This window comes from Helicoverpa zea, chromosome 21, assembly GCF_022581195.2.
Source record: "Helicoverpa zea isolate HzStark_Cry1AcR chromosome 21, ilHelZeax1.1, whole genome shotgun sequence".
NCBI lineage: Eukaryota > Metazoa > Arthropoda > Insecta > Lepidoptera > Noctuidae > Helicoverpa > Helicoverpa zea.
The window spans coordinates 5,340,197-5,363,911 of record NC_061472.1 but is presented as its reverse complement, the minus strand read 5'-3'; the positions used below and the strand labels follow the sequence as shown (position 1 = coordinate 5,363,911).

General features: G+C 40.8%; 1 protein-coding gene across 14 annotated transcripts in view; it reads left to right on the top strand.

Annotated features, from left to right (window-relative positions):
* LOC124640868 (trithorax group protein osa-like) overlaps positions 1-23,715 on the top strand; it is a 90,021-nt gene that overhangs the window by 62,887 nt on the left and 3,419 nt on the right. Inside the window, exons 5-17 of one of the 14 annotated variants that reach the window (XM_047178810.1) lie at positions 3,019-3,148; positions 12,374-12,663; positions 12,770-12,986; positions 13,169-13,341; positions 14,134-14,175; positions 14,996-15,040; positions 15,808-15,993; positions 17,114-17,330; positions 17,548-17,667; positions 18,850-18,924; positions 19,821-19,908; positions 20,836-21,067; positions 22,857-22,946. In XM_047178810.1, coding sequence (XP_047034766.1) covers positions 3,019-3,148; positions 12,374-12,663; positions 12,770-12,986; positions 13,169-13,341; positions 14,134-14,175; positions 14,996-15,040; positions 15,808-15,993; positions 17,114-17,330; positions 17,548-17,667; positions 18,850-18,924; positions 19,821-19,908; positions 20,836-21,067; positions 22,857-22,946 — 1,905 coding nt within the window. Of the gene's footprint in view, positions 1-3,018; positions 3,149-12,373; positions 12,664-12,769; positions 12,987-13,168; positions 13,342-14,133; positions 14,176-14,995; positions 15,041-15,804; positions 15,994-17,113; positions 17,331-17,547; positions 17,668-18,849; positions 18,925-19,820; positions 19,909-20,835; positions 21,068-22,856; positions 22,947-23,715 lie in introns of all 14 variants that reach the window. The other 13 variants (XM_047178807.1, XM_047178809.1, XM_047178808.1 and 10 more) reach the window with 13 other exon arrangements.

Sequence of the window (23,715 nt, the reverse complement as noted above, 5' to 3'; positions counted from 1 at the left end):
TAGATCATATACAGCAACTTTTTCTTATTTTTCTGTTATCACAAGCGTCAAATAATCTTCAGTTATTTCTAATGTGTTTTGTATCTAAAGTTATTTACAAACCGATGAAGTTTGTCTAGTTATCAGACTGTCAGTTAGTCTTCTCTAGCTTAGTTACGGGCCACGTCAAATCAATTCGCTTCCAATTTACTAGGTATACATCTGAAAACACTGCACAAATACTGTATCTAGATAGAGCCGCCCAGCACGTCCCGACAGCTTCCAACAATAATAATTAATTGACTCGTCCGTTCGTTATCGTGCTTTTATATTGACGTTCCCGAGTGAGCAAGCGAGCGAGGCGCATTCGGAATGAAATTTCCATAAAAACTTTTGTGCTCCGGCGGACGTTGCGAGCGCACGTTAAAATCGTCGGCTGGCAATAAAACAGCGGCCGGTGCGGCGAGGCGCGACGAAGCGAGCAACGAGTGCGAGAGGGACAGCCTTAGAGATAATGGACTCTGTACGAAATGAAGAACGCGCCTGGTGCGCCGAGCGAGCGAGCTGGAGCGCTGGGCAAAAACATCGCCGCAGTTATCGCGCGCTCCGCCGCCCCGCGCCCCGCCCCACCGGCCGGACTCGTCTGATCGACGCCGGAGCCTCTCGCAGGCGAGCTAACCTCGACAGCGGGGGGTCGTGAGTTGCCTCGTCGAGCCCGTTCGAACGTTGAGAACGCGTTGCACCGTCGCCGCTCTCTCTATAATACGACTCGATTTAACTTTGAAAAAGCTTAACATTTACGCGTCCGTTGCACAGTTGCTCTCATCCACTCTAAACTCACTCTAATCGCGTTTACCGTTTTATGTTGTAATAGAAAAGGACCACTGATTGATTTACGAGCTACGAACATTGACTGCGCTGAAACGGTACGTACTATCATATGATTGTCAACTATGTACAATAAATAGTTTGTTGGGTGAGCTTTTATGGGTTCTTAATATGAACTTGCATTATTATGCATAACTCGTTGCTCCATTGTACTTTAACGACTGTTGGTTTACGTTACATAACTTACTTACCGTACAAAAGATGATCTGCATCAAGTTTAATATTAGCCCGCGGCGTGCCGCATTTGTTTTTATTTTGGTGCTGGTTGCGAGCGCATTGTTTGCGGAGATTCCGTACGTTGTTTTATTGCACGATTACCGCAAGTGGCCGTGCTCTATTGACTCGGCGTGCTATTGTTGCTCTTAACTGCCGAGGTTGCAGTGTCAAGGCATCTCACCTAGGCACAAGAATGCACACTTTATGCCGTCTGGATTATGCAAATGAGATTGCCCTGTTTCATTTACATCTGATACTGATCTCCCATTTACAAAGATTTGATTTGATCTCGTGTGTTAGGTTTGTCTCAGTTTCAGTTTGGATGTTATGCTTTAGTTTAGGGCTCCATGAATGATATCATCCTATCACCGCAACCATACGACAGGCCGTTTTATATGTATGATTAAATTTAAAGCTGTAAGAGGAAATGATTTTCACAATAAAGTAATTCCGTTTCAGAGACAGATAGGACTGTTCTTCGATTAGTAAAGGAGACCCTAAGATCGCTACAATGGTCAATTTCTTGAGATTTTGATAAAAATATTTTTTATTCTTCATTCATCAGTCATTGGTGGGCATCGAGATATATGAAGATCATTTGGACGCAATTCTTTTTCAAAGAATTCAAATTCAAAGTTTTATAGGAAGAATCTCGATTCCGATATTTTTGTAATATGTATGCAAACTTTGATCTCTGAGGACCAATTACTTGTGAAGGTGTTGTTCTAAGACTCACCAAACAAAATGTTTAATCATTTAAATTGTTATCTAGGTTTATTATGCTGAAAGTATTAGCCGTATTGGAATAACAGGCACAAGTAGCGACAGAAATGAACCCACGCAGTTGACGTGCACGTCCTACGCAACAGTGGAACGGCGCCTTTAATGCAAGTCTAGTTGTTACAATACTAAGTTCACGATCGTGAACTTATATTCGTATCAGCCATTCACAACCATTCTTGATTTTGTTGGCTTTTAAAAATCCTGCATATTCCTTATGATAAATATGCAACTCGAGATATTTCCTATTACTTCCTTCTGTTTGGAGTAATAACTCGTGTAATTTTTTGACTAATTAATGAAATATTAAGATGTTTTATATAGTAACTAAGTGTAATGAAATTAGACTAACCGACATGGATTGGTGTGCGCATGCATGGCTAGTGCTAGAACGGGATTACTCTGTTTATTTACCAAATGTAGTCAAACATAATCCTATGGTATTCCATGCCGCAATCAAACTTAGACCAACTAGGAAGTCAAATTTCCACAAAGCAGCCGCTAAAAAGCCCACCATTTCCTATTTACGAGATGTTTATATGGAAACATGAAGTTGTGAACTGCTTTAATCAACGTAGTCAAGCCGTTAGGTTCGCTTTCGTAATCCTCTGCGCTGGTGCGGTCACCTGGTATGCATGGAGTCCTCCAGGTTGCCGAAAACTATTTTCTATTCGGAAATCAGTTTGGGTAAACGACAAGCTGGAGGACAATATTTACGTTACAGGGATGTATTAAAGCGCCACTTAAAATCGACCGGTTTATCCCCGAACTCATGGGAGGACCTAGCCACCCAAAGATCTGAGTGGCGTAAGGCAATTCATCAAGGACTAGAAAACTTCGAGTCCCATCGTCTTGAAGACCTTGATGGTAAACGCCTGGCCCGTAAAACTCGTCCTAAACCGACGTATAATTATACCTTTAATGCAAACGGAGAGCTCTACTGTGCATCATGTGACCGAGTTTTTAAAAACAAATTCGGGTTCGCAAGTCACTACCGGGCCCATGAGCGAAGACAGATTGCCGGGAATTGACAGGGTGTCGCCGTCGACGGACACGTCTGGGAGGACATCATCATTTCGTAATCCTTTTCTACCGTAACGTAATCCCTTGAATAGTCTAATTAGTTGATATTAATGTTGGTAAATCTTGTTCCAGGATCTGACCGGTCAGAACAGCAATGACTCGGGCGGCAGCGGCGGCGCGGGGCGCGCTACTACGCCGCACCTGAGGCCGACGCCCAGCCCAACAGGCTCCAGTGGCTCTCGCTCCATGTCACCGGCTGTTGGTGAGTACTCCTGCCTTCCTTACTCACTCTGCTCCATTGCCAACAAGAAGATGCAGCCTACAAGACTGAAATTGACTCGCTGGTGACAACGAATCAATGCGCGATGATTTGTTAGTCGTAACATTTTTGGAAAACAAGTAAAACTAACCCAATACATATAATGTTACCATGAAAACGTTTAATTAAATGATATCGAAGCACTATCTGCAATCATCATAATTAAGAATTTCGACAGCATTATGTATGAACCTGCAATTCCGTTGCTTTGATTTTGAACCTTATGTCAAGGGATTAAGGTCTTAATGTATTCATGGGAGGTTTAACCTTATCCTTTGTTTTGTCACGGGTGTGTTGATCAGATTCGTTGTGCATACTCCGTCACCGGTAGACACGGGCTTTCCCGACATTGACCCACATAGAACGGGCGCCCAGAGTACGCCGTATTTTGCCCCTTTTGCGGGCGCGAACCACCCCAGCCCGCCCACCTTATGTACGAGTCGGGGTGGTCGCGGTATATAGGGCCTCGTGAAAAACTTACCCCCACCGACGGTCGGGGCGAGCACGCAAAACAGGACCTTCTACCCCTGAGGCCCACGAAGCGCTCCTATGTGCCGGATCGCCACCGACCTCACCATTGACAAACCTTCCCACCTATTTAACAACGTAAAAAAACGAAACTGACTTTTACTTTGCCGAACTTGGCACGATTTTTATAAAAGTTGAAAAATTCGATCGAGAAGTGGAGCTTTTGATTGCTAAATGATGAATTCGCGTAGTCAATCAATCGAAACGTACAAATAATACGTTGCTGAATAGGCAGACTAACCACATGCTACAAATGTATTCAATTCACATTTGAGCCGTATCGAATCCTAATACATTTTTAAAGTCACTTCACTGTTGACATTCTAATTTCCATCTAGTTGAATTGTAAAGATTCCTAGAACACCCTTGTGGGGTTTCCCTCAATGTGACCTTGACGGGTTCACCCATCGGGGACGCCGCATCTTATGTACTTCTCATTGTCGCGATTTGTTTGATGTGGCTATGTATATAACATTCTTTTTGCCATCTGATTGTAGATGAGCATTACTACAATTTCATTCATGAACCGTCGAATAAATTATGTATAAAGTTTACGTAACTTGATAAGCGAACATAAACTCGGCTAACATAACTCTATGTATAATTTAATGTGAAAATTATTGTCAGTCTTCAGAGTAATTGAGTTTGTTTAAAGAATCTTGTGAATTAAATAACTTAAATCTAAAAAGATTTAAGTTATTTAATTAGATTTGTACGTAGTAAATGACTTCAACTGTATTTGATATTAACCCGGACAAGCAGAATGCTACCCAAAAACTGGCATTTATGTTGAAGTATGATGCAAGCCATTGGACTTTAGTCGGTCTCTAAAGAAATAAATGTTGCGACTATAGTTCGGCCATTCAGAGAATGCGTTCCTGACACGTCGCGATTGAACTGACGACGTAACTTTGCAATGGCGTTGCAGTTACGATAAAAATATTTTTGCTGGTTGTTTACCGTTTTAACAATTGAGGAGCATTAAAACAACATTATTATATCAATAATCAATGAATGTTATAATTTTGTGCCAAACTGACTGTCAAATAACTTGGTAAACAATATTTTTCTAAATCTATACTGCGCTATTACAAGGTTATGTCAGCGGTTTATATTTTGTAGTGCTGTGCTAAAAATAACAGGCAAGTATCGTAATCTGTTCTTATACAGTTATAATATAAAATAATACGTTTTGATTTTCTTTTTAAGAATTGGAAAATAATGGACTATAAGACTTAATTATAACTTTTATGAAATATAAAAATAAAACTATGACCAAACCGCATTTTTATACTTAGATTAAAAATGGTAACCCCAAATGGCGTTATGGGCCGCCATTTTGTGACGCTAAAACAGTCGTCCGTTGTCGTTTCGTGCGCATAGACCACGTTTTTCAAGTGTTTTCGATCTGTTTTTATTTGATTACCCGGCTTTTGTTAGACCGAGATATCAGGATTGATTCTGTTATTGATAATAATATAATTATACATGTAGGCGAAGATGATGATGAAGACACCACCTCCTCAAGCAAATCGGAGTCTGATTAATATTCTGTTCGCACATTCAATTCAATGTACTTGTAACAAAGAATAAATAAAACAATTTTATTATATGAATATTACCTTTTTTTGGTTTCCACTTAAATAACTAAAATATAAAACAAATGATTCCGCCAATTTAAAACGAAAATAATCTTAAAATAATGCGGCGGTTCATTTTGAAGGAACGGTAACGAACTCAGTGTTATGTTGTGCCCATCACTAGTCGTGACTAACTGATAGGTGTCAGGAACGCATTCTCTGAACGGCCGAAGTATAAGCATATTTTTTTGCAATTTTTTGATAATTTCCCATGTTCTCGTTGTAAAGGTTCATTACACATATTATACTTAAGATTTAATAAAGCCCAAGTTATTCATTCGCATACTTAAAGCATATCCGAACGCAAATTGCGTTGTAAATGTATTCACGCATGTTCAATAACTTACGATTGGTGACCATTCCAAACCATTAAAATTCGATTGTTTTATTTCACGCTGGATTTTTTCGCAATAAGTGCCTTTCGTGAGGTCATAAGTAACAGTGGTACAATAGGTCAGCCTAAACTCTACTTTGGAAGGAAACTTGCCAAAATTGCAATCTTGGACCAATTTTTCGTCGCCTTCCTCAGCCTCCAAGTTATTCTTTCTATTGATACAAGAAACATTGATTCGTTATTTCGTTATCCAAACAAAGCTGGTTGTTTGAACATTCACTTCAAAGAATGTCTTAATATGTTGTAATTATATTTATACTAATTAAATAATCGCAAAAGTCGAAATTAGTTAAGTTTGTATTTACAGTTATCAATTTGTCCCGGTTGAATGAAGTAATTGGCCTCAAAATAAACATTGTGCCGCCTTCATGTATGCAGGTATCATAAAAACAATTCGGTATTTTGCCTAAACCGGCTGCAGCGAACGGCAACCGCAAAAGCAATCGTGTTTTGTTAACGTAGCCGATTGCCGAACGTGGCTTTCTCAAAACATCGGGCTGTAGACCGGCCGAGCTCCGACTGGCGCGCCACTCGAATACCGGTTATATGACCGCAATACACCCTCACTCCGTATCTCCAGCGTTCCGAACGTACCAAGCGACCTCCGAGTCCAACGCTGCTCGTGTTCCTCGCCAGCGAATACAGCGGCAACAAGCCCGGCAATGTATTATATGCCACCACACAAATTGTCACGAGCTGGTGGAGTGGTAGAAGGTTAACATGACTGTATGACGTCAACTGTTCGGCTCGTCGGACTTCTTGACTCTCGACAAACATCGAGTGAATATGTGAAGTCTCGCGCTAGAAAATTATAGATGAAGCGTTTGAGGAAAAATACTCTGCTTTATGTTGCCTTCCTGCGTTCACATATTACCAGTGACTCGCGTTTTTATAAAGCTTTAAATTTAAAGTTTAAAGTTTACGCACATATTATTATAATAGTTATAAAAAGACCGATACGTTATCAAGGTATTAATGACTCATCAGCAATTCTAATTATAGATACACCAAAATTATCTATTGCTGAGTATATATAGAAATGACTAATCACTTCATTGCTTGTCTCGAAAATATGTATCATATAACTTATTGCTTAGGCCTCAAAATTCGATAAAAAATAGTGGGTATGTTAATCACATCAAATTGTGAATAGGTGTTGTATTATCAAAGGGGTCGTCAATATCTGACTCTGAATTCAAGAACTTTTTATTTATTCAACAGTCTCATTGATTGATCGAAATATACTTTATCGCTGTGTAAATAAAAATAAATTTCTGTTTATCGACCGCATTGTGCTCGTTTCCAATCCAAGTTCCATCGTTATTTTAACACAATGAAGCCGCAATACCGCAACCCGACGCGTTCGAAGGTGAATTGCGTATTGTTTGACGCCCGCATACAACGTGACTTTCGAAAACGACTTTAATTTTCGACCAATAAGGTTTCTTTTGCGCGATGTGTTCTTATTATCGCGACTTTAGCATTTTGGACCTTGTGCCGTTGTCAAAGCGGACGATTATTCCTTGGCCCAGTGTTGGTTGTTCAGTATACGGGCGCTAAAAGCGTTTCGCAGTCGTCCGTCGTGCGTATCGGCCGCCGAGCAGTGGAATGCCATCAACTAAGATAAGGCTGGCTCTTGGGGCCGAGTCGAACGCTCGCTGTTTCTCCGTGACATTTGAAACCTATATTTACTTCGGTTTATACTTAGTACGAAACTGAACATTTTATAAAGAGAACGTGTAAAGTTAAACCGGATTTTTTTTCGATCCAATTTCACCTAATCGAGTATCATTTTGTTGCTGGCAAAATAATTTGTACAGCGAATTTTAAAATTATATTTTTTATGATCCTATTTGGAAAACCAATGTCCGGTGTAGCATGTGCAGGAAAATATTCGGGTCCAACAATTGATTGACGAGTCGTAATAATAAGAACAAATAAAGTGTTAAGTAATCTTTACGTAATTTTAATTGATCAGCTTAATAATGCAATCATGTGTTATCGTATTATCGCACAATACCTGCTCAGTAAGGAAATAATCTGTGATTGTGTCAAAGTCAAAGTCAAAATCATTTATTAAAATAGGCTAATACGATTAGCACTTTTTAACGTCAAAATTTTACAAGAATGACAGCACCCCCAAAACGCCCCCCTTTCACCACTTCCTAGTGTTACGGCTGGAAAGAAGAAGCGGTGAAGAACAAACTTCCCAGCAAATTGTTGTGTGCATTAGTATTCACCCTTTCACATACATCTGCATGTTTGAGGGTCGGTAAAGTGTTTGACGTTTAACTGAAATGCCTCTATGTGCGGCCACGTGCTTACACGTCCTTGACAAGGCCAACGACCTCCGGCTTTTGAAAAAAAAGAAGGTAAAGCAAATCGCTTTTTGCCCCGATCCCGCCATAATGTTTGTTTTGATCGTTTTCACGTAAACGATCCTTCGTGGTTTGTTTTGAATACTTTTTTGTGCAAGAAACGACGCGGTCGTTATTATTATTTATAGTTTTCTTCTCACCCTACTGTCAACAGTCTATCAATCATTTTTAGTTGTTTTAAAATAAGGAATGAGAATATCCTTTAAAAGATGCTGCATATCTGCTTTCGAATCTATAGTCAAACCTTCAAAGCTGCCGTTATAACCTAACGACTATAACCATTCTTAATATAGAAAAGGGATTTGAATTTTAAAATAATTTGAACTTTTGAGTTCGTTCGTCAAAGAAAACTTGTAAAAGAATATGATTCCTGTAACGGGAACCTGTTGCGTGTCTGCGGTCCCGGCCGCCTGCCCATCGCCTAATTGTATTCAGATTACCCCGTAAAAGTGATAAATCTCGGCGAGTCAAGGTCGACGGAGGGTTCGACAGCCCATTCACCCCGTTCCGTCTGCCCCCTAAGCTAATGGTGCGGACATTCTTTCCCTAACTTCGGCCAGACTTGCCCGGCTTACTCTATAGTATACTATACACATTCACTAAATGTCAAGTGTACCCACCTACCCCCCACGCCCGATAACCAGATGTACTTACCGCACAAACGTAACAGCCACCCTGTTTTCAGTCCCATTCCCCGAGATTGTTGTAAGATTGAAAAGGAAAACGAGATTTAATTTGTCAATGAAACACTTGGAAAGGTTTCATTTGATTTGTTTGTTACATAGCCATTGTGACAATTTGCCTCGGCTCTCGATACTGAGAAAATGAAATTTATTCAACCGTACGTATGAAATTGCTAAACACGATTTTAAATACGTTCTTGCTTTGCTTTTCTTTTTAGAAATTCTCGTGTTCATTGCTTAAAACATGCAGCTATAGTACTATTTGGGCGTAGTGCAATGTTGAATATAACTGTAGAAATGTGTAAATTGTAAGGTAAATCAGCGTTGTATATCATGTGGTGTGTGGGGACGGCGAGTGTGTTAGTGGTGATCAAGTTAAATGGGTCGACAAACACCGCCGCCGTGCCGACGCCACCGTTTGTCTCAACTAGGCCGCTTGTTAACGCTATTGTCTATGTTCTGTTTATACTCCTTGCTGTTAACACGTCATATATTCCTTATATACAACTAAATTAAATAAACACATTGAATCTTTAACGTACAGCAACCTTTCTGGCTATACTTGAATCTAAAAAAACATTAACGTTTATAATGTCAAGAAAAGGAACCCCATTGTGATCACTGAACACCATTTGATGAAAATATTTTATGTAGTAAACAATGTATATATTTCTATACGAAAACATAGAATACAATGACATACATCGGGTTGCTAATAGCTTCGTGTCTGCGTGACTATGAATTCTCTTAGTACAAATACTCATGTCATACCACTTTTGAACGACCACGCTGTGAGTCTGAGTTAGATACTTGGTGTAAATTGTGAGCACTTGACGCAATGTTTAAACATATAGCTTGTATTTACTGAAGTTGGTATAATATATAAAATTTTTGTGGTCAATTGTTTGTGCTTACTTCAAAATTATCAGCATTAAAATATGCTGTTGGTAGTAAAACGAAATCAGCCAAATGCAAAATGATCATTTGATAAATTTGGAATTTGGGAGTATATTGTACCTATGTACCTACTTCTATTTTATGTAAATACATTGAGTTCATCGACGGGATCTATCGATGATGCGATGTGATGTAAACCTGCCATTATGTGGAATAATTAATTTGTATACAGTATAACTTTTATTAGTAAGTTGACTGGATGCCGCAGGATGAGCGCAGGAATTCTCATCCCGTAGTTAATGTTATGCTGTTGCTACTTATTTCCCATTGATTTTCCCTCATAAGTAGATAAGATATCGGAAAGTATGCACGTCCCACCGCAAGCTGAGACATTCCACGCTTTCTACCGACAATCCATTTCGATTCCGATCATTCGGTAGCCCTGTACGCAGCTGGTAGCCAGGGCGCGGCTGATCGTATGCGCGGAATGTGTTGCTTGCTATGAACGGCGCGGTTTGTTCGCGAGCGCGCCCTTCGTGCCTGACACTTGACTTTGATGCAATTGCTATGTTTGTCTAAGATATTCAAGCCTTAAGGAGACTCGGAATAAATTGTTATGTTACTGTCGTAATCACGAAAGAGGTGCTTACTAAGGCTTTTGAAACTATGTTTCGTCTAAGTAACAAACACATGGGTCGACTGGTCACTTGGGTAAGCAACGCTTGGCGCCGTCCGTAATCAGGATCCAGAGAGTCTGACAAATTGACAACCAGTCTTTCCAAGAGGCTTTGATAACTGGGCTGAAGTGGTCAGATAGTCAGGTCGCTCCGAGCAAGACACTAGTATTCTGCAGCATCCAGATAGACCTGCAGACGACCCCAACTTGGGAAAAGGCTAGGCAGATAATGATATTAATCACCTAGTATCAGCGTTTTTCTAAAATCATCAACATCTTGTACTGATATGTCCAGATCAAGAGTTACAAAGGTTTTTCAAGTCATGTTGTAGTTACTACGCACATTATGATTACTCATTCGCTATCAATACATATAGCGAATTAATCGTGACATTGTCTTTCCGTGGCACGTCGATACTTAATAACATAAACAGGAACCTTGTACCGCCTTGCACGTGTGACTGCGGCGCATTATTGTCGGATGGGAAAGTAAAGACCTCGGTTTGTGCGTAACGCACGCGGCCGCGGTGACGGGCTGCCCTTGACAGAGCCAGTTCCACCACCAGTTGGCTTACTCAACATTTTGACATGACTTATTGCATACGGACCGTTTATGCAGATAGCGGTCGCTTTAAAAGCTTAGAAAGAAATGCCAATGAAAGGCCAAGGAATCACACAATGATAATGCAAACAGCTTACTCCAGTTGTGTACGTACAGATCATGAAATGTGTTTGGGGCTTAGATGGTTGACTATTGAATTTCTATCATGAGATAGAAATTCAATAGTTTGCAGATTTGGCTTATCACTAGTTAATTTCAAAGGGCCTATGATATGTCTTCTTCTCGTTTGGGCTGCAGGTTTCACTTACCTAACAAATGCTGTTGTCAGAATTCTCAAATCCACCTAAAGCTCCTGAAGGATATACAGTAAGAAAGGAAATAAAAAATATAAATTGTCAGTAACACCATCGACTATCTTTATTACACATTTTAAATATAGAACGCGTGCTATTTTCACGAGACATTCGTCGGATGTGACGAGTCGGGACGACCCTATTACCGTGGCGCTACACTCATTAAAGGTCGCCGTAAACAAATAGATATATAGGTGGGCGAGTATGGCACAACGCTGTTATCTATGATTCACCGGCGCCTCGCCGTCTGCCGGCCGTCTGATCGCGCCGACACAATATAATGGCCCGATAATAGCCCGCTGATGAGATTAAAGTGACGACCCTCGCATGTGTTTATATTTATTCATACAAATCGTCGGAAGGGCAATTCGCTCGATCACTGAAAAACTTCGCATTGCACCGCGTTATCTAGCGCAGCAGTTTTCGCCATTGCACCGACGTAATTGCAAATGTATATTAACTGTGTAACAGTCGGTAGTCGCTCTCACGTAACACTAACATAACCGAGTCCAAATCGACCTACATAAAAGCTGCAATACCACTTTCGTCGTCGCAAATCACTGCCGCTCGTATCTCGGCCTCGGTCAATGCGTTGCGTGCATGTCGTATGCACATATACGGATGCAATAAAGTGCAGCGAGAATTCGCAGGCTAGCGGCGTATGCTGCTCACGTGCCGACGGAAAATGAAAGTGATCGGATGCGTCTCTCCGCCCTCGATTGATGCTCGGCCGGCTTAGGTGAGCCCTCGTTAACTGTATTATTCAAATTGTGTGTGCGAGCACCGGCGCCGAGCTCCACGATCGATCAGAAAACCGATATACGCCAATGTTTGTCGCTTGCACTCTCGTATACTATTTAATTGATACATTTGACACTCAACTTGGATTTGTGTTATAAACTAGCACCACGCTAGTTTCGAGTTATGACTGTGAATGTTGTGTACTTTATGTTAGGCAAACTTATATAGTTTGAAATATCGATTGACGGGATTGTGTAATGTTAAACTTCAGATGGATGGAATAACCATTATAATTGTATGTGTTGTTTAATTACAGGCACGCAGAACGTAGCGATGCCGCCGCGAACGTCGTCGTCTCTGTCAGACGGCAGCGGGCCGACGGCGCGGCCGGGGCCCGGCGGCCAACCAGGGCCGCCCACGCCCGGCGGCGGCCCGCCTCCCGGCGCCATGGTGGCGCAACCCTACGCGCACCATCCCGGCTACAAGCCGCCGCATTACCCGCCGCCGCAGCCCTACGGCTACCCGCCGAGAAACCACCACCCCTACCCGTATGGATACCGCCCGCCGCCGCCACCGCATCCGCCGCAACACTACCCGCCTCTAAAGGTACCCACGACGGGATGCTCCCATGCTACAAACAATTGATAACACTTCACAGAACACTTAACTGTAATATTAGATTGTAAATAACCGTGCGTCTGCGAATTTTCAGCAGCAACCGCGGCATATGGGTCCACCAGGACCTGGTGGCCCAGTTGGTCCGGGCGGGCCAGGGGCTCCGGAAGGCGCTATGCCCCCGCCCACGGCGCCAGCAGAACCGCACGATAACGGGCCTGCCGCGCCCGCCACAGCGCTCGTTACTACAGGCCCGGACGGCGCACCATTAGATGAAGGCAGCCAGCAAAGCACGCTAAGCAATGCGTCCGCAGGTAACTAACTGGGAATAAAAAGTCCATTGCTGAATATAGGCCTCCACTATTGATATCTCTACCTTCTTTTAAAAAGCAATTTGAAACCTTTTTCAAAAAAGTTATGGTTTTGAATCTTGGTCTTTGTGACTGGACTCTTGTGATCTTCATTGTGAACCCATTCGTTATGTACATTGTTACAGCGTCAGGAGAAGAAGCGTGCGGCGGGTCGGGCTCTAGTAAGGGCGGGTCCCGCAAGGAGTACGGCGCGGGCAGCGCGGCGCCGTCGCCTTCGCCCGGCGGCGGCAGCCACTCCTCGCTACATGACGACTACGACGCCTCGCCGTCCTCGTGGCCACGCCCGCCCTCTAGTCCCGTGAGTCTCGGCACACCACACCACACTACACACCTCACCACTATCTCTCTTATCTATGGAACTGGCCTGGACCTTACACCAAACGATGAACAGCTTTTAAACCAAAATAACTAAAGACGAAAGAAGTTCTGATAGCTACCGAGAGCGGGCGAGTTCCACAGATACTGTTGCAGTAGAACCACTTTACGGCTGTTCTGTTCTTCTGGCTGATTTAACTGCAATTACAATCATTTTGGCCACCATGACACGAATAATTTTGCCTTTTAGTACGATTTGACCAAGTTATGTCCCTGTCTGTCAGTTTTCTGATTGTAATCCTCTGAAAATATTTTTGTTTTCGTAACTCCGATCAAAGGTCATTATCACCAAAATCATATGCAAAAGGAACGAGATTTGTTCATATTGTATTAACCAAATAAGACCTAAGCATAAACTGCGTTACGAGAGCAAAAAAAGAATTGATATTTTTTATAAATCCTTTTGTATATTTTTATTCACATTGCATTTATGTGGAAATCCATGTCGAACCACACTAGTTACGGGTGCCGATCACACTAAGACCATGAAGATTTGCATTTTAACACAGGCTTTGTCGTAAACTTTGTACTCGCATTTTCGTGTGATCGCCGTCCGTGCACCAAACATTGTTTTTGTTCCTATTCAATTAAGTGCCACATCACCGGCCATTTGTGTTGTTAATAGGTACCACGTACATTTCAACTGTCTTGTTCTTTCCTAACATGAGCTGTGTGTGAGCGAAAGGGAGGCATTGCATTTTATCATGTATTTCAGGTATTTAACAGTCACATTGCGCCGGAGTCCTACAGATCAAAGGTTTATATCAAATTAAAGATCATAAGCATGAGTAGTGCTCGATACGATTAATATTTTCACTTAATACCGTGTTTACGATTGCATGTTAGTCATTTTCTATCTGCATAATACAAAATGCATTGCCTTTTAATGCATAACATTTGTCTGCATCTATGTACATATTTTTTTCAGTTCCAACTTTCGACACCGACTGTTAGCTTGAAGCTTGAGAAATCTTTTAGTTATTCACTTTGTTGTGCTTTGAGCCGCAATTTTTCTTTATGGTTGTGGTATTCGCTTCAAAAACTTTTTAGGAAACTATTCAACAGAGAAATGTTTTGATTCTCTCAAACACTTTACACAACAAATGGTTCTTTTGGTTTTTATATACACGTTAATGTAGAATTCTTGTACCTACACAAACCTTTTAGATACGAAAGAAACCTTCGTGTACTTGTCTACTCTAATCTTGGCTACTGAGAGCTATGAGTAAATAGCGCATGACATTTCAGGAATGTTAAACGAATGTATTTTGATATGCACAGAGCATCAATTGCATGAAAATACCCAAAGTCCCCGTTTCGTAAACTATGTACTCGCTTGTAATATGTAGTTTATTGAAAAGGGTTAGTATTGGAATGCAATTTCGTAAAAACTCCTTATTTTCTAATAATTTTAAGTAATTAATTTTGTTCTTGCTTTGTTTTTTTAATCTCTAATTTTGTTTTATTTTTTCAAACTAATGCATAAATCATAAGGAGTTTTTTCAAACGAACGGGGCTGACGAAATAAGTAGTTTGTTGAACAATATATTGATATTAGTGGATTTTTTTTATTCTAGGCTGAAAATTCAAGGCGACGAATAGGAGAGTCTTCGTCAGGCCCGGTAACACATACACTATCAATCTAAACGCTTGAACTTGATTGCCGTGAAAATAGCTCACTTCATATTATACTATACTCTGCGTAAAATAAATATATACCTACTCAATGTATAATTAGATGTATTTGCTAGTATTTGAATAACTAAGCAATTGTTTTGTTAATTGTCGTGGGAAAATATTTTTCGTATTGTCGTTTTGGATAATGTTGTATAATATGTTTATGGGTCCATAAGTTTAAATTATTTAAACAGTTGCTTAGTTGCCAAAAGAAGTAGATAAGCCTGAAAAACAACTATTCACGTACGCCGCATACATTGCTAATAAAACCTCTTTCAAAACAGAAACACAAACTTCATCTACAAAAAAAAAATATTAAAAAAACTATTTATTTGCTAGGATATAGAAATTAATGAACATTTATCCATCTATTTTGAAACTTCACGCTTCAACAGTATTTACAAAGATTTTATAAAAATTAAATACAAAAATCAGAAATAAGAACCTACATTACCCTATTTGGAACGACAGGTTTTTTTCAAAATCCATGGCATAACCATCTCCGGACGTAAAAGTAGTACACACATGACGGTACAAAAATGAGTAGCTCCTCCTTTTTGGGAAGTCGGATTAAACCTGTGTTATATTATCCTTTGTTTAAAACAAAATCCATGGCATATCCGTCTCTATACAAAAATGAGGTTACGATTGCAATGCAAGTGGTGTACGTGAGATGATCAGCCGCGTGATGAGTGTCTCCCTGCGCCAGAAGTCGGACTCGCTGGGCAAGCTGTACGACATGGACGACGCGCCCGAGCGGCGCGGCTGGGTGGAGCGCCTGCTGGCCTTCATGGACGAGCGCCGCACGCCCATCGCCGCCTGCCCCACCATCTCCAAGCAGCCGCTCGACCTCTACCGCCTCTACCTGCTCGTGCGCGAACGTGGCGGCTTCGTCGAGGTATGTAGCACCTGTCTTCACAAACTTTATCCTCCCTTAACACCTGGGCCATATTTTTTTTCCAGATCCCATAATCGGTCTCTTAAGAACAGAGCCTACCAAACCCATTTTTGGAAAAGGCACTTAGTCTACAATGTATTCTAATGAAACTTGTGATCTATCTGTGATCTTTGTTCTATGACCATAAAAGTAGCACTCTGCTACGTTGCCCATAGAGGTTGGTAATTTGAAAATTATTATCCTGCAAAAGATGTAACTCCAAGGTTTTTATAATTGCAAAATGTCGTTGTCTCGTAGTCTGATGAATGTTGCAAATCATAACATCCAAAGACATAAAGTCTGAGAATGTCACCAAGACATTGAAATATTATTAACAAAGGCGTATAAAACTTTAACTGCAACTTGTTGTTTTATACACATTCTGTTTAAAAAAATTAAGAATGAAATTCTTTGGCTGCGTAGTCGATAGGTAAATGTTTCACTGCACTCAACAACGCAGTTTTACGTAGCTTCCTCTCCTACTGATACTTACTATAAAGGTAAGTCTTGCATTCGAAACTGCATTATATTTAGCTTACCATACTAAAAGCCAAACAAATAAATATATAGAGGACGAGCGGTTGGTGTAATTCAATTCGGTTTTACAGTTTAAACGTTAACATTTGTAAACATTTGTATTCTCGAGTATCACTTTAACGGTGCTAGTAAAACCGACGCGCAGAGCGCCGATGCAACTGAGACTAATAGACTTCAGTGTGGATTTATGTTAGTGCATGTACCGTGCGCTTTATGTGAATAGGCGCCATAAACCCGGGCCTTTAACGATACTTAATAAATTTTTATCATTGTGGAGCCTCACCGTACAGCGCTAGTTGCACTCCGTCGCGGACACTCGTGGCGCGATCACCTCGGCGACAGGAAAATATCTCGCTATTGAAGAATCGCCGGCATGGTCAGGTTTCCACTCGTTAACACGCGCGAGTTATCGCCTCCTCCACTGAGCACTAAACCTTCACACTTTATGTCCGAGTTAACTGTCGCCTCGTGTACATTTGTTTACTTGAAAACTGCAAAGTGATTTTGTTGTTCGAACGTTTACTTATCATATGGATTATTACAGGTGACAAAGAATAAGACGTGGAAGGACATCGCGGGGTTGCTGGGCATCGGTGCGTCTTCCTCAGCTGCGTATACGCTTCGTAAACATTATACGAAGAATCTGCTCGCGTATGAGTGTCACTTCGACCGCGGCGGCATCGACCCGCAGCCAATTATCAACCAAGTCGAAGCCTCTACTAAGAAAAAGAGTGGCAAGTCCAACAGTACTTCCAGTACAGGTATAGTCGAAACATATTTATTTAAATTGAAAAGGATTATGTTCGAGAAGAGGTCTATGCTCTGCAACGACTGTGGAAACTAGTCTTTGGTTCGATAATATAAAAAAAGGTTCTACGTTTCAATAGGAGGTCGACCATATTCCTGTGTTACATAGTAGCCTGACTACAATTTTGTGCCATAATTACTTGTTATAACATGCAGTGCACTATTTCTCAGCAGGGTCGTCAAATTCACAAGAGTCATTCCCGAGCGGCGGCGGGTCCGGGGGCGGCGCACCCATGGACGGCTACGGCGGACAGTATGCCGGCTACCCGCCGCAGCCGAATCATTCGCAAGGTACACTACATTACTTGCTTATGAAGACATAGTACCCTGGACTACCTCTCAATGTCGCTTCAATACTATTGCCTTACCAACAACTCCCCCTATTTTTATTGTTATTTTAAAGATATAAAGCCACACAAAACATTAACAGCTTTTATACGGCACAGAAAAAGATGTAATTATATGTAAAAGTTGTAAAAATAATTGGGAGTGGTCGGTAAAGGCTCTAAATGCTAGTGTGAATAGACAGTCTCTGTAGACTGTAGTGGCACCGCGTCACTAGCACGGACGTTCACTGATAGGCGCTCTTGAATACCGTCGACATCAATTACTTCAACTTTTCTAATGGCAAAATAAGTCCAAAAAAAAGAATTACCTAAGGATGAATATGGGATTTATGTGGTATGAATAGTTTCAATTGTATATGGTGTCGACGATATTCATAGAGGCAGTCAGGCTAGCCCGCTGTACATGAGCTGCTAGTGTTAGCGCAGCCGAGCGCGCCAGTGCGACGTTGACACTGCACGATGCGCCGCGCCGGCGCTTGTTTTATTTGTTTTGTGCCAACTAACGACTAACATCATACGGCTCATAACCGCTTCTCACTAACCCCCTACGGCCTTACTACAAAAACATAAACATCTGTTCAACACTTGTCTAAAAAATGTGGCTGCAAAACGGACCTTATTTCAACGTCATAATCTGTCATTTTTTTAAGCAAGTGTTCAACAGACGTTTAAAAGTTTGTGGTACAACGGTTACTGTCGTATCTCAGAGGAATTTAACATCTATCTATCTTATACACTGTAAATATAAAGAAAACATCTCTGGTTTCTACCCTTGTGGTCACACCGAGCACTTGGTGGCGCAGATTAATTACGTACAGAGAACTCTCTACACAATGTAAACTTGGATTATGGACGGAATGAATAAAAGTCACTTTACGTCACGGTTATGAGTATTGTATTTGTCTTTATAAACTTGATAACGGTTTAGATTTGACAACTGCTTAGGTAAATCTGCTTTCTGGTGAAGAACTACTGAATTTCTTCAGCAGTTTACACTAAGATCCTTGTTACAATGTTGGAAAGAGTTTCTGTTCGTATTTATTCTGTGCGAGTAGTTAGTACAGAAATGAATGGAGGGTTAGCGTTCCTCTCGGGTACTTGTGGGTACAAAGACGTGTGGTTGTAGGCGGCGGGCCGGGCGGCGACAACCTAGCCGCCTCCAACCCGTTCGACGAGCCGCCGGGGCCCAGGAGACCCCCAGGTACTTAACACTTGCACTCTCCTCATGACGCGGGTACTCAACTCATTGATTGGCTACGGGTCACTTCCAGTAGTAGATACAAGCATGCGTTTGGGCCTGTTATGGCGAAGCGCATCTAGAATTTTGGTCTGTCTACAATCTATATTGTTTTTATTGAAATACTATCTCAATTTATAAATCACAACTGACATGCAGAGTATCTAAGCGACCTCACATGAAAGTTGTGTTCATTGATTTAAGACTATTCATCTCAATGACGACAATGTTAATGTTAATTACAAATGTTGCAGTGTCGTTTAGTTTTACAAATGCATTTGTCTTGAAAGTTGTCCTGGACGTCTGTTCAATCCATTTGTTGAGTACTCCGTGGCCCATATCTATATCACATTTATTAACCCTTGTCCATTCGCATGATACCGGTAATAACATTGCACCTGCTAGTAACAGACAATTTAGTACTGTAACATACATTCTTTCCGGTTATGTATATTTTGCCTTGTTCCATTAACTTTAATGCACTAATAAATTGTTTTTAAGTGTCAAAAACGCTACAAGTGAAGCAATTTTCCTCTAAGATTTTGTTCATATTGCGGTATCAAGTGAAATCCTTTGTACATTCAAATCAATATTTTGTGTGTGTGTGTTCGTGAATTTCTTGTAATATAGCTGTTATGGCCATCTTTTTATAATTTTTGCATAAAAATAAACATTAATTTATTTAGTGTTGTTTATTGTATAACATGCTACATACATTTGCATGGTTATTTCTATAAATGAAAGAATATATTTTTTTTATTATATAATTATGTATGCACGTGGTCTTCAACGTTGTAAATATTTCATAATTTTCGTTGGATATATTTTTTTCTTTAATATGTATGTATGTCACTTCACAGGTTACCAACAAGGTTACGGGTATGAATACGGATCTCCTTACCAGCCGAACCGGCCTGTTTACCCTCCCTACGGTCCCGATGGTGACAGGTGGGTTTTCAAAATCAAGAATTTTCAATTCATATTATACTAGCCGGTTTCTCGCGGTTTCAGTCGCGTCCAGTGTGAACTACGACCCGTACCAGGGTAAAATATAGCCTATGTTACTCGGGAAGAGTGTGGCTTTTTAACAGTGAAATAATTTTTTAAAACGGTTCAGTAGTTTCGGAGCCTTTGGGTACAAACAAACAAAACAATGTTTCCTCTTTATTAAATACGAGTCACGTGGTTCTCCAATTTATTCACAACACATAGCGAAACACATTAGCTATTAAAATGGATATCGCTTGTTATCTCGGGGAATTCCTGCTAATGTTAGCAGTCATACTGCTCAAGGAAGGCCTCAGTTGGTAATCCGCGAGTTCAGTGTGTATGTGTGTCAGAATCATGATTTGATTTTAGTTATTTTATAAATATTTTAATGAGGTGGTGTTATTTATTTTTGTGAATGAAGAACATGATAGAAATGTGCGTTAAAATGTGTATGATCCATCGATCGTATATTTTGCATACTTGTTAGGCATTAGTTGATTTGAAAATACATAGAAAGAACTGAATTGAGCAGTTCTTCCGTTTTAATAAAGCGGTTATGGAACCTGTTTGGTTAGGCTAACTGTGTATTTGACTAGGTACCTATAAAGCATTTAAAAATAATGTCAATTTCATTTATCGTTTTGTTGGAAAAACTATTTCCAATTTCTCATCGTTGTTATAAACAAAATAAGTAGCAGCTAGATGTGAAAAATCTGTGATATTCTATAATATTATGTCTTTCGTCATATTTCGCAATTTCATACAAATTATATAGAAAGTGACCATTTTTGATAGTTCATTATAATATTGAATTTGACTGGTTGATACATACCGTATTGTGTACTAATGTGATGGCGATGTGTTGCTAAGTGTTTTGTTGTCCAGCAGAGGGTACCGCGGGCAGTCAGTGGGCGGCGCGGCGGGCGGCGGCGGCGCGGGCGGCGAGTACCAACAGTACGGTTACGGCGCGGCCTACCGCGGCGCAGCGCCCGGCGCCGCCACGCCGCCGCCCGCGCAGCCCTACCCCGACTACTACCGCGCGCCGCACCCGCACCCGCACCCGCACCCGCAGCACCCGCCGCACCCGCCCATCTCGCCGCAGCAGCCGCCTATAGAGGTAAATACTACAAACATACACATAACTCTCTCAACTGTGCTCATGCAGAACAAAATCATTAGCGGAAATGTCATAACGCAAAATGTCCTAAGAAAGTAGCGTCGCGAAATGCTGGTCGGGGGACGAGGAACGTTACTAGCTCTGCTCTTACACACATTGTTTTTTTTTTAAACCAAACCACCAATCAATCAAGATCGTTCCTCGGATTTTCTCGAGCAACCCGAACGCCTCATTAGTTCTATTGTAGAAGACCATGGCCTTATGGCATCTCCGCTCATCTTTCCTTAACTATATACATTACGATGGTTGCTCGTACTATGGATAAGCCCACATGCTCATCAGTTCCTTTGATAACAGATAGCCCATAGTCTCTGCGTTTCATTCAGTTTTTTTTTTTGCAATTTTATCCACAGTCGAATCTCTACGTTTACGCCACGTTTACGTTACGTTTGGCCCTGGTAACAGAAATGTTTTGATGATACTGATGAGCAGGATGCGTCCATAATATGACTGTTAATTTGAAGCATCTTTCGGAGAATATGAACATGTACGACTTGATAATAAATGTCAGTAAAAATATTCCGCATAAAAGTTGCTCCAAATTAATATATTATGTGTAGCATGAAACGTTACTTAAGTAGGCTGTTAATCATTTGATATTTTTAACTCTTGTTTTCAATGTTCCAAATAATTTCATAAGACTCAAATCTTGACAAAATTGTATAATGACGAAAATATTTTTATTTCCTTAGAATGAAATGTCTCTAGTTCTAGGATAGTATCCTTGTAGCCAGCCTAAATTTGCCCTGCATGGTTAGCGAATAAGAAGACTAGAAAACGTTAAGTTTTGCTTACGTACGCACTATTACGTGATTGGTTGATGTTCAATTATAAACTTATGTAAACCGCATATATTCAGTTTACATAAGTTTTTGCCTAAAGATACTTCTAAACTATAAAACTTTAATAATTATGAATTTTATAATTTATTCCTCTTTGTTAGAACCACGAGCAACAACCAATAACTTGTGCCATTTACATTTTAAAGATCTGTGCAGGAACTTTCAAATGATCGTAGGTTTCAAAATTATAAAGTTAGCAGTAGCATACAAATTGCCAGATTCACCATACACATTTATGAATTACTTCTTCGTCAAATAAACATATCAGAACTAACTATGGTCGTAGCTATTTTAAGACCCAATACACAAGTGTGTCAAAATTTCAGCTGGAATTCAAGATGGTTGTAAAGCTGTACACCATACCATTTATTGTCCAATGTCTGTGTTGTAAAATTCATTAGAGGTTAAGTTATATTGAATGGGAATTGTATAAATTGTGTGAGGTATGGCTTAGAGGCGTTTACAGACGTCTCAAAGTCTCACGTTATTTCGAGGCAGATACGCCTGTGCCTAGACCATCCCTATACTGGCCAGTGCGACATTGAGACGTCTTAAAGCGTACAACTCCAAGTATAGGTGAGCGAGGTAACTTGTAATGGCTACCATACGCGCTGGGGTCCGCCGGAAAGGCCCAACTGTTCAGGTGTGCCTACGCAGGTAGACCGGTATGAGTGTGGAAATAGACTTTTACAGATTTTTGACCCTGTGCAAAATCGAAAATCAATTCTTTCGGGTGAAGCTTCGGTACACCGAAATGTTTGATTGACTTACACAGGCACACCTGCACGTATGTCCTCTCCGGTAGACCGTAGCGTGTATGGCTTACATAAGGTATTGTCGCGTGGAACGGCAGTACGCAGTGAGTGACGGTTCTGTCTGGTGTGTAGATGTCGGGCGGCGCGGCCGTCAGTAACTTATTGAACTCGCAGCTCGCGCGCCAACTGGTGGCGCCGCTGTCGCCGACGCCCAGGCCCTACGTACGGACGCCCCGTTTGTACCACGCACTCAACACCGCTTCCCATCGATTGGCGATACGGTCTCATTCTCACCCGCACCACTGCTCAGTGCTCACGCGGCCCCTGACCACGATTCTCGTTTGCACACGATTTTTATCAATAAATTATACATATCGTGTGCTGAAGACATCTTCGTTGAAATTCAGTTATGTCTTACGGGATAAAAATTTAACTTGTAAGAAATAAGGATTACATTTGATGTATGAAATACCTTGAGATATGTATGGAGTAGTAAAACGAATCATTTATATCACAATCATTTTAAACAACTGTGAATTTTGCACTATGTAGTTTTCACTTTTTGTTTGTCGACTTTTTTTATATGCGAGCATAAAATCACAATGTTACAAATACCATTCTAAGATTTCAAGAGTTACATCTTTGATGTCTTCTCAAGAAGAACCTCCAAAGAATGACATTAACTTCTTAAGAAGAATTGAGAGGGAGAGATTTAAACGATTATCGTGCGAAGGGCAAATCTCATTCGTGGTTTTGGCTTCATTTTTTTGAAATAATACCACTCGTTTGACAAAATTTAAGCTATCACTGTTAATTTTTCTTCTATTTTTGTTTAACAAAATTTTGGCTTGCGGTGTGATTAATTGGCTTTTCGGATTTTCGTCGTCGCTGGTCGTTTGGCTAAGCGATAGCTAAACAAAACTCGTCCACTAGCTCCTTCAAAATTTAACAAAAATAATCAAAACATGGAAGTAAAGGTTTAGAGTGTGTG